This window comes from Mobula birostris, chromosome 32, assembly GCF_030028105.1.
Source record: "Mobula birostris isolate sMobBir1 chromosome 32, sMobBir1.hap1, whole genome shotgun sequence".
Taxonomy (NCBI): domain Eukaryota; kingdom Metazoa; phylum Chordata; class Chondrichthyes; order Myliobatiformes; family Myliobatidae; genus Mobula; species Mobula birostris.
The window spans coordinates 26,959,568-26,971,659 of record NC_092401.1 but is presented as its reverse complement, the minus strand read 5'-3'; the positions used below and the strand labels follow the sequence as shown (position 1 = coordinate 26,971,659).

The 12,092-nt window shown below is 43.6% G+C and overlaps 1 protein-coding gene across 8 annotated transcripts in view; it reads left to right on the top strand.

The window, feature by feature from the left end:
- elavl3 (ELAV like neuron-specific RNA binding protein 3) overlaps positions 1-11,590 on the top strand; it is a 64,100-nt gene extending 52,510 nt beyond the window's left edge. For 5 of the 8 annotated variants that reach the window (XM_072248539.1, XM_072248547.1, XM_072248545.1 and 2 more), the window contains one exon: positions 11,263-11,590. In XM_072248539.1, coding sequence (XP_072104640.1) covers positions 11,263-11,590 — 328 coding nt within the window. Of the gene's footprint in view, positions 1-4,017; positions 4,021-11,241 lie in introns of all 8 variants that reach the window. The other 3 variants (XM_072248541.1, XM_072248540.1, XM_072248544.1) reach the window with 2 other exon arrangements.
- Positions 11,591-12,092: the final 502 nt, after the last annotated feature.

Sequence of the window (12,092 nt, the reverse complement as noted above, 5' to 3'; positions counted from 1 at the left end):
TGAGACTAGTGGGGAACCAAAAGACATGGTTTTCACATAATTGTCAGGAAAACCAAAAGCTACGGGGAATATATTTCCTGTACAATCTGTTGCGATGATGTGGAATGTACAAGACTGTGGAAGTCTGGTCTAGGAATTGGTGTCATCAAAGAGATGGTGCTGGAGCAAATGGCCTTTCCCTGTAAGATTGAATGGTGACATTAAAATTGCCTGGAGCTGATTAATTTACTAGTGAGGGGAATGATATTGACCCGAGATTGGCTTCCAGCTGTCTAAAATACTTAAAGTCACAGGAGAGTATACAAACTCCTTACAGACAGCAGCGGGAATTGAACCCTGGTCTGTGATCTGGCACTGTTATAGCATTGTTGTTGCTGTTCGTCCATCGTACGTCGATGAGGACCTCGACACCATTATTGATGGTGTCGAGACTAGCGCATGATTTGGATTTAAGTGAGGGAGAGTTGCGCAGCATCAGCCTCACTCTCTCTTCCCAATTCCCATCTGGATCCAGTGGCAAGACGGAGTCGAGACGGCTGGAGATGGGACTAGGTGCAGTGGATGACCAGGACGTCTTCTGTGTCTTGTCCTGCTCTACACGTTCCACGACGCTTGCAGAGACCGCCTTCTTGACCGTTGGACCTTCCATTGGTCTCGTCCGCTCAATCCGCCGGAGTCTGTCTTCACATGCTGGGATAGACAACTCCCTATCTCACCGAGGGTTTGAGACCCGTCGGCTACCCTCACCTGGTTTAGCCGGCTTGTCGAAGCCATTGCCCGGGGTGTGGCCGCTGTCACATGCAAACAGCTATGGGTAGCCACAGGTGAGAGCTGAGTGCCAGGTGGGGACCAAAGGTGGACTAACCGCCTTAAAAAAGACGCGACATGTTACCCCACCAGAGGTGCTACCCCTCCCTGACACCCCATACATCCCATTACTCTAACTGCCTTGCCATCACACCGCCCCACAAGTCAGGAGCGTAAACTGGATGCTTCACAGTTGCAAGGATGATCGTAGCTTCAACTACCCTCAAGATACCCAGCACAACTGTGGACAAGGCAGCCCATGTTATTGGCACCCCATTCTCCATTGGTTCTCTTCACCAAGTGGCCGCAGTGTTTATACAACCATATCCAGCCCCCCCACCCCCCCCCCACCACTACAAGTCACATATCAGAATCAGAATCAAATTTAACATCACCGGCATATGTTGTGAAATTTGTTAACTTTATGGCAGCAGTACAATGAAATACGTGATAAATATATGTAGAGGGAAAACTGAGTTTTAAATGTGTCTATCAAATAAGTAGTGCGAAATAACAGAAATAAAAAAGTAGTGAGGTAATGCTCGTGGATCATAAGATCATCCACATCATCCTTCCGTTACGTCCATATCCTGGAACTCCCTCCCTCCCTGTGGGGACTGTGGCAGCATCTTTGCCAGAAGGTCAGTACACCTAGCTCAGGGGCTTGCTCCTTACTGGAGCCTGTTTCTCCAAATCCATCATCTTCTGGTAGATTGTTATCAATAAGAATGTCGTGTTCTGTGTGTTTCCATAGTGACAAACATAGAACATCACAGCAAAGTAGGAGCTGACTATGTTCATGGGGTCTGGAATTATACAGCAGGGAAACAGGCCTAACTCTCCCATGCCTACCAAGATAGTCCGTTTTGCCTACATTTAGAACATAGAACATTACAACACAGCACAGGCCCTTCAGCCCACAGATACTGTTCCAATATTTAATCAACTCTAAGATCAATCTCACACTTTCTTCCCACAAAGCCCTCCATTTTTCCACTATCCATGTGCCCTATATAAATTTCCTTAATGTATCTGTCTTTACCACCAGCCCTGATAGCGTTTATACATAATTGCCATTCTCTGCGTAAAAAACTTACATCTGACATCCCACCTATAGTTTCCTCCAATCATTTTAAAAATTATGTCCCCTGGTGTTAGCTATTTCCACCCTGGGAAAAATGTCTCTGGTTATTCCCTCAATCTATGCCTCTTATCAACTGGTACACCTCTGTAGGGTAATAATGACAGATGGCACATATTGTTCATAATAGAAACTGTTCTACATAATTCACAAACACCGTCAACGAGTTGTTGTGTTCACTTAAAGAGACGATGCATGACGTAATGGCGTCAGTGGAAGGCGACTGCTTTTGGCTTTTTCGTAGTGGAAGTAAAGGGCTGCAGCTTTTGTTAAACTCATAAAACGACACTCGCATATTTCAGTCACAAAATCCTACATCTCTATCAAGTTGCCTCTCATCCTCCTTCACTTCAAAGTGAAAAGCCCTAGCTCACTGAACCTAAACTCATAAGACATGCACTCTAATCCAGGCAGCATCCTGGTGAAACTTGTAGGAACTCACAGTCTGAAGGATGAAAATACCTTCACCCTTCCACGTACTGATTCCCCAGCCAAGTAAACCCAAAACTGGAGAGTTTTACTGTCAGAGAGAAGACCTTCTCCTTGTCATTCCTGTGCCGGCTCTTTGGAAAGTTACATGCCTTGCTGCCATTCTACTCTATCTTTCATTAATCACATACCCAACTCCCTTCAGAAGGTGAATCTGTGCGATAAACAATTCAGTCTACGTCACACCTAGGCCTGTCAGAAGTGCTCCCACTGTTCCACTGTTCAACCACCAGGTCGTCTTCAGCCCTGCAGTTACTGAGCAACTAGACCCATCATGAGAACTAGAGCTGATAGGTTAATGGTGGAAAGGAACCTGAGGGGGAACTCCTTCACTCAGAGCGTGATTGGTGCAAGTGTGGAATGAGCTGCAAGCAGAAGTGGTGGATGTGGGTTCAGTTTCAACATTTAAGACAAATGGTGCAGGTTGCTGAGACTAATAGTTCAGCATGGACTAGGTGCGCCTTTTTCTGGGTTGTAGTGCTCAATAACACAACAAACTCTCATGTGATCTCATTTCAATCTCCCTTAGGCCATAGAGAAACACAGCAGAGAAACAGGGCTTAAGGCCCAACCCATCCACGCCAAACAAGGTACCCACCAAACTTATCCCATCTGCCCACACTTAGTCCAATACTCTTCCTACCCACATACTTATCCAAATGTCTTTTCAATGTTGTTACAGTTCCTGCCTCTGGCAGCTCATTCAATATACCAACCACCCTCGGCATCAGGAAGAGGCCCCTTTGGTCCCTTTTATACCTTTCACCTCCTGCCTTAAATTTATGCCCCCTAGTTTTAATTTTCCCTTCCCTGGGGAGAAAAAAAGATCACATACATTCACCCAATTTATATTATACTGCTCTACAAGGTTGCCCCCCCCCAATCTCCTACACTCCAAGGAATAAAGTGGTAGCCTACTCAAAGCTTTCCCCATAACTCAGACCCTCAAATCCTAGCAGCATCACCATACATCTTCTCTGCACTCTCTGCAGTTTAATGATGCCTTTCCTAAAACAGGATGACCAAACTGTCCACAATACTGCGAACGTTTCTTCATTCGTCCTCTTGAAGTTGTGGATCGGGGTGTTTCAGTTCTTACCTCAGATAATGCAGTCTTTGTCTGCAACAGTAATTAGTCGAATAACTGGATTACTGTTAAATTCTAGTCAGTGCCTCATTTATATTTCTGAACTAACATTTTCTTTCCCCAGCATGGGATATGTTTTAATTTCTCTTTCAATGCCTAGTCTCTCAGTTGCATGACCTTTATTTTCCTCTTGCCTGAGGTTCCCAGTGGCTTGTTTGTGCTGCTTTTATTTAAGTGCCTCTTTCTCAGCATCTCATGGTTTTATTATTCAAATCTAATCGTTTGCATTTCCATACCTGGAGTTTTCTCATAATGCATGTTTCGATATTTTCGTTATGTTGTTGTTGCTGCATATTTTAAATGAGAGAAGCAAGTTGTTTTTTTTCTAATAATGTTCAAATGTGTCAAAATGTGACTTTGATCTCAATAGCACACACAAAATGCTGGAAGAGCTCAGCTGGAGAAACACACAGAAAACGCTGGAGGAACTCAGTAGGTCAGGCAGCATCTATGGAGGGGAATAAATGGTTGATGTTTTGGGCTGAGAAGGTCTCAACCCAAAACGTAAACTGTTGTTTCCCCTCCATAGACGCTGCCTGACCTACTGAGTTCCTCCAGCGTTTTCTGTGTGTTTCTCTAGATTTCCAGCTTCTGCATAATCCTGTGTTTATGTTTTTGTATTTAACAGATTAGTTTACATTTTATCTGAATATTTTATTCTTTTCTGTGTAAGTGGCTAGGCATTGCTGCAAGGGTGACCACTATGTGTTGCGTTGAGGATGGATTATTTGAAGATGGTTTTATCTTCAAATAAAGGGGGCAAATGTCATTCACAGTGACTGTAACTCCTCACCTCCATTTGATTTCAAAAGCACCCTTAAAAAAACTTGTTTGATGCAAACTTAACTGGAAGTATGCAATGTCCAGTAGATACCCATCTTGAATTCTTTGTGGGGAGGAGTGGCTGACTTATACCTCCGTTTGTGTTTTTAAAAAAAAGCTTCCTGGGAGTCCTCGTGCAAGATCCCTGAAAGGTTAGCTTGCAAGTTGAGTAATTAGTCAGCAGGTGAACGCAATGTTAGCGTTCATTTCCAGAGGACAAGAATACAAAAGCAAGGCCGTAATGCTGAGGCTTCCTAAGGCATTGATCAAACCACACTTGGAGTATTGTGAGCAGTTTTAGGCTCCTTACCTAAGAAAGGCTGTGCTGGCCTTGGAGAGGGTCCCAAGGAGGCTCACAAGAATGATCTCAGAGATTAAAGGGTTAACTTATGAAAAGTGTTTCATGTCGCCACACCTGACCTCAATGGAGTTCGAAAGGATGAGGGGGATCTCATTCCAACTTATGGAATATCGAAAGACCTGGATCGAGTGGACATGGAGAGAATGTTTCCAATACTGGGAGAGTCTAGGACAAGAGGACATTGCCTCAGATTAGAAGGATGTTCCTTTGGTACAGAGATGAGGAGGACAACCAACATAGTATGCTTGCAACTCAGGCCAAATGTGAAGTGTTGCATTTTGGTAGTTCAAATGTAAAGAGATTAATGGTCCCGAACAGTGTTGATGAGCAGAGAGATCCTGGGATCCAAGTCCATAGCTCCTTGAAAGTAGCTGCACAGGCTGATAGGGTGGTAAAGAAGGAGTATGCCTTTATTAGTAAAGTAATTGATTTCAAGAGTTGGGAAAGTATTTTGAGCTTCAGAAAACTAGTTCGGTTATATCTGGGGTTTTGCCTACAGTTCTGGTCGTCCCATTATAAGGAGGATGTGGAGGCTGAGCAGAGGGTATAGAAGGGCTTCACCAGGATGCTGCCTGGATTAGAGAGCTTATGCTATAATGAGAGGTTGAACAAACTTGGCATTTTCTCTAGAGCGGCAGAGGCTGAGGGGACATCTGATAGAGATTTATAAGATTATGAGAGGCATAACTAGAGTAGCAGCCAATGCATTTTTCAAAATAGTTAGTACCAGAAGGCATGGATTTTAGATCAGAGGGGATATGTTCAAAGGAAATGTGCGGGGCAAGAATTTTGTTTCACAGAGAGTAGTTTTTTTACTGCCTGGATGCTGCCTGGTTTAGAGGTCATGTGCTATCACGAGAGGCTGGATAAACTTGGGTAGTTTTCTCTGGAGCGTCGGAGGCTGAGAGGAGATTTGATTGAGATTCACAAGATTATGAGCGGCATAGATAGAGTGGACAGAGTGTATTCATTTCCCAGGGTTGAAATGTCTAACACCAGAGGGCATGCATTGACGGTGAAATTCAGGGGAGATGTGCAGGAAGTTTTTTCACTCAAAGAATCATGGGTGCCTGAAATGTGCTTTCTGATGCGGTAGTCAAGGCAAATACATTAGAGGCTTTTAAGAGTTGTTTGGATAGGCACATGGATGTAAGGAAGATGGAGGGATATGAACATGGTGTAGGTCGGAGGGATTAGTGCTTGGGTGCTTTTGATTTGCTTTTTAGCTGGTTTGGCACAACTTTGTGGGCCAAATGGCCTGTTCCTGTGTGTACTCTTCTATGTTCTAAATGGACATCCGTCTATTCTGAGGCTGCGTCCTCTGGTCCTAGATTGTCCTACTACAGGAAACATCCTCTCCACATCTACTCTATGTAGGCCTTTCGATATTTGATAAGTTTCAGTGAGGTTCCCCCCTCATTCTCCTAAACTTCAGTAAGTACAGGCCTGGAGGCATCAAACACTTCTCATACATTAACTCTTTCATTCCCAGGATCACTCTTATGAATCTCCTCTGGATCCTCTCCAACACCATCACATCTTCTTAGATAAAAGATGCAAAATTGCTCACAGTACTCCAAGTGCAGTCTGACCAATACCTTACAAAGCCTCAGTTACATGCAGGATAATGCATGGACTGGAATGTATTCTGCATGAAGTCATTCATGGACTGGATTGTGTACAATCCACACAGGGTAAAACGACTTTGTTAACATTGTAAATGTTCCCAAGGAGTTTGGAACAAGAAGCACAGTGGTGACACTGAGACAAGGAAAGAGGCAGGGTGACCAACGTTTGGTCAGAGAGGTCAATGTTAATGAGTGTCCAGAAGGAAGAGAGATGAGGAGAAGTTTGGAGAGGAAATTCCAGATCTTAGGGCCTACCGATATTTGTATTGTCACATGGACCAAGATTGAAAGAATACAGAGAAAATTTACAAGGGTGTTGCTGAGACTTGAGGGCCTGAGTGATAGAGAAAGGTTGAAGAGATTAGGAGTTTATTCCCAAGAGTTTAGGAGAATGAGGGGAGATCTGACAGAGTTATACAGATTTATGAAGGTCATAGTTTTTGGGTGACAGGTGTAATATTTAAGGGGAACCTGGGGGAGAACATCTTCACTCAGAGGGTGGTGCAAGTGTGGAAAAATCTGCCAGGAGAAGTAGTGGTTGTGGATTTGCCTGCATCGTTGAAGAGATGTTTGGATAGGTAGATGGATGGGAGGAATATGGAGGGCTATGGTCCAGGTGCGGGTTGATGGGACGAGGCAGAATAATAGTTTAGCACAGTCTAGGTGGGCCAAATGGCCTGTTTCTGTGCAGTAGTGTCCTATGACTCTGTGACTCTATGAGATACAGTGAAAGGCCTTTGTTTGTGTGTCATCCAGACAGACCATTCTGCACATCTACATCAAGGTAATAAAAAGGAACTAGAATTTAATAAAATTCATTGCAACAGTGCATCGACGTAGTACAAGAATGTGGTATTGGTTACAGAGAAAGTTCAGTGTAAGCAGACAAATGAAGTGCAAGGACCACAATCAGGTAGATTGTAAAGTCAAGAGTCTATCTTCTCATGCCAGAGGTCCATTCAGCTGTCTTATAACAGTGGGTTAGAAGCTGTCCTTGGGCCTGGTGGTACATGATTTCAGTCTTTTGTGTCTTATGTCTAATGAGAGAGGAAGAAGAGAGAATATCTTTGATTATACCGTCTGCATTCCCAAGTGTAGACAGAGTCCTTGGAGGGAGACTAGTTTCCGTGATATGCTGAGCTATGTCCACAGCTCTCAGCAGTTTCCGCAGTCTTATGGAACCCTGCCTGATCCTCCTGAATGGAGGAAGGGATGGAGACCTTCTAGAAATGCCGCAAAACAGAAATCCTACCTTCAACTTCCAATGGATGTTGAAGGTGGCCTAGAGTTCTCTATGCTGAATTAATACTTCTACTTTCAGTTAGTTATAATTAAAATAAAATCAGAAGACCAGGTTCTTCCTGTTTGTAGGATCTTTGTGTGCACAGACTCTGTGCAGCACTTTCCGTCTGCATACATGGTCAGTTCATCTCAAGCAGAGTTCAGGATGTGGTACCGCGTTTACAGCAAAAGCGCAATGCAGGCAGCCAAATAAAGTGCAAGAGCTGATACAAGATAGATTGGGAGTTCCTCCTTAGCATGTGAAGCTTATAGTGCAAGAAATAGTGATGGACCAAATCAAATTGGAGATCCAAATATTTCAACGGACTGAAGAAGACGAGTTAGACAAATGAGACAGCATTGAGCATCTGTAAACAAAGGTGAGGATTTGAAAGTCAAGGCCTCTGTGCTTTATTTAATCGACCCAGAGGCAATTTGATGATCTTCGCCTCTGCCTGGTAACCCAAAAATAGGTTATTGATAAAAGTTGGTCAGGCCCAGAAATGTGATTACCATCCCTGGGCTACAATTTTCAGTTTCAGGAATATAAACAGAATAAAAGTGGGTATCACCACTGTCCCACCTGTTACCTAAGGTGTATAATAGGCTTAAAAATATTCCCTTGTGAATTATTTCATTAAATGTACAGTTGGACCAGATGCTACTCCTTGTTTAGAACAAGGTTTTTGTACCTTCAGGGACAAGAGCTGTTCTCCTAATCAATCATTAATTTTTCACACACCTCACCATGTAGGAGGACTCTGTCTGCCTCTTTGTGCGTGACATTTTCACGTCAACCCATGTTCTGATTCCAACCCAGTATTAGCAGTGGCTAGCACTGAGATATGATGTGTAGATTGAACTGCCACAACAGCATCCTGGTAGAGTTACTGTCAGCGAGTTCAGATCCCATCACGGCAACTGGGTGACTTAAATTTGATTAATTAAATAAATCTGGGATTAAAGTCAAAGTAAAAATGAGAAGGGGTTCTAATTGAAATGCATTGGATATTGAAAGGCCCAGACAGAGTGGATGTGGAGAGGATGAGGGGGAGTCTAGGGCAAGAGGGCACAGCCTCAGAATACAAGGACGTCCCTTTAGGACAGAGATTAGGAGGATTTTCTTTAGGCAGCTGATGGTGAATCTGTGGAGTTCATTGGCACAGATGGCTGTGGAGGCCAAGTCATTAGGCATAGTTAAAGCAGAAGTTGATAGGTTTCTGATTAGAGGGCATCAAAGGGCTAGGGGGGAACATGAGGGAATGGGGTTGAGAGGAACAATACATCAGCCATGACAGAATGGTGAAGCAGACTCAATGAATTGAATAGTCCAATTCTGCTCCTACCCCTTATGTTCTTGTGGTCTTATTATCAAAGTGCATTTGTCACTGTAAGTGTCAGAGGGAGTTAAATGTTGGTTTGCCCTCAAAGACATTTACAAGAAGCAAAAGAATGAAGGACAGTTTCCAAAGATACAGGAGACTGCAAATGTTGGAATCTGGGAGTAACAAATGGGAATTCAGTGGATCAGGCAGCACCTGTGGAGGAAAATGGGCAGTTGATGTTTTTGGATAAGACCCTTCATCTGGACAGAAAGATCTGCTCCCACTTGTTGGTACTCTATTAATAAAAGGTTAGAACAACAACCTCCTCCTGTACCTCCTCCCTGATGGTAGTAATGAGAACCTGGATGTACTAGAGTCCTTAGTGATGGATGCTGCCTTCTTGAGTCACACTCCTTGATCTTTTACTGAGGCAGTGAGTATAGTTGCAGTCCATGGAGGGGAGGCTGGTTTTCATGATGTGCTGAGCTGTGTCCACATCTCTCTCAAGTTCCTTGTGGTCTTGGGCAGAGCAATTGCTAGAGCAAGCCGTGATGCATCTCGATAAGGTGACCAGGGTGTTACAGTGGGCAGTTATGGGATACCTAAAGGATGGTAAATTTCTTTTCCTGAAAGGCATTGATGGATGAATGAGATCTGTTCTCTAGTTCCAGAATTAGTTTGGGACTTTAACTTAAATCATCAGATCAACAATCTAATTTCTGTGCTTGAGGAGAGTAAGAGAAAAAGAGGAGAGAACAAAAGAGAGGGAGTACAAAGCAAAGAAAGATATGAGAGCTAGAATGAGGGGGGGGGAATAAAGAAGATGAACCTGCAATCTTCTTTTTCTCAGCTTTTCCATTCAAGGGCGTTGGTGTTCCCATACCTGGCCATGATGCAACCAGCCAGCATATTCTTCACCACGCACCTATAGATCCGGTGTGCAATGTCACAGGAGGTCATTAGCCAAGTGAACTCTTAACTAAAAAAGGAAGTGCTACCACTGGAGTGTGGTAGAGGAAGCTCATGAAAATGATCCCAGGAATGAAAGGGTTAACATACGAGGAGGGCTTGATGGCTTAGGACCTGTACTTGCTGGAGTTTAGAAGAATAAGGGGGGATCTCATTGAAACCTACTGAATATTGAAGGGCTAGATAGAATGGATGTGGAGAGGATGTTTCCAGTAGTGGAGGAGTCTAGGACCAGATGGCATGGCTTCAGAATATAAGGATGTCCCTTCGAAACAGAGATAAGGAGGAATTTCTTTAGTGAGAGGGTGGTGAATCTGTGGAATTCATTGCTGTGGAGGCCAAGTCCTATTCAAAGTGGCAGTTGATAGGTTCTTGGTAGCACACACTCGATGGGCAGAATGGCCTAATTCTGCTCCTATGTCTTATGGTTTTATGGTCAAAGTTCAAAGTAAATTTATTATCACAGTACATATATGTCACCATATACAACCCTGAGATTCAATTTTTTGCCGGCATACATAGTAAATATAAACACAATAGAGTCGATGAAAGACTGCACCCAACAGGACAGAAAATGTGCAAAAGACAACAAACTACGCAAATACAAAAGGAAGAAAGAAACAATAATAAATAAATGAGCAATAAACATCCAGAAGATGAGGTGAAGAGTCCTTGAAAGTGAGTCGATAGATTGAGGGAATAATTCAGTGAAGGGGCAATTGAAACTAACCCCTTTGGTTCAAGAGCCTGATGGTTAAGGGGTAATAACTGTTCCTGATTCTGGTTGTGCAGGTCCTGAGGCTCCTGCACCGTCTTCCTGATGGCAGCAGGGAGAAGGGAGCATGACTTGGATGGTGGGGGTCCTTGATGACGGAGGCTGCTTTCCTGCGACAGTACTCCGTGTAGATGTGCTCTGTGACGGGGAGGATTTTACCTGTGATGGACTGGGATGATCCTTCTTGTAGGGTTTTTCGTTCAAGAGCATATGTGTTTTCCACAGCGGGCCATGTTGCCACCAGTCAGTACACTCTCTACCGCACAGAAATTTGTCATGCCAGATCTTGGCAAACTTCGAATGAAGTAGAGGAACTGTCATGCTTTCTTTGTAATGTAATTTATGTGCAGAATCTCTGAAATGATTACACTGAGAAATTTATAGTTGTCGTTCTTATGGAACATCAATGATCTTGAAGTAACTGTTGATGAGATTGACATTCTTTTTTGTTGTTGTGTGTGTGAAGTGGTTAAATATCTGATTCACACCCAAGCAGCCCTCTGTCTCTGTCCACCAGGTTCTCTCCAATCACAATAGAGGGGATGACAAGCCTGGCGGGAGTGAACCTCTCAGGCCCCACGGGCACTGGCTGGTGCATCTTCGTGTACAACCTATCCCCCGAAGCGGACGAGAGTGTCCTCTGGCAGTTGTTCGGGCCCTTCGGAGCCGTCACCAACGTCAAGGTCATCCGTGACTTCAACACCAACAAGTGCAAAGGCTTCGGCTTCGTCACCATGACCAACTACGACGAGGCGGCCATGGCCATCGCCAGCCTGAATGGCTACCGCCTCGGCGACCGAGTCCTCCAGGTGTCCTTCAAGACCAGCAAGACACACAAGTCGTGAAGCCGCCTCACATACGCGCGCGAGAGAGAGAAAAACAAACAAAAAAAATCAAAACACAGAAGCGCCCCTCCGCAACACAAAAAAAGTAAAGGAAAATAATCAATATGCCACCAAACACACACACAGCAACAGAACAGAACAAAAAAAATCAAAAAAAATCCATTAATATAACTGGGCTTACAGTGAAACACAGAACAGACTTTTTCTCAACAGCCAGTGTTAGCATTATATTGATACAGGACATGTTACAACAAATAATCAGGAAGCTATTTCATAAACAACTTTGAATACTTTTTTCATAGCTCTTATTATATGAATATAATACATATAAAACAATACTACGCAGGGGGTTTTAACCCAGCCTAATATTAATAATAATGCTTATAACTGCCTTCTTTGAAGGTGATAATCTGTTGAAAGGGCAGAACAGAGAGCTGGGAAACTTTAGAACATTTTCACTAAGACCTGTTTTCGTGTGGTTGCAATTGACATATAGAGAAAA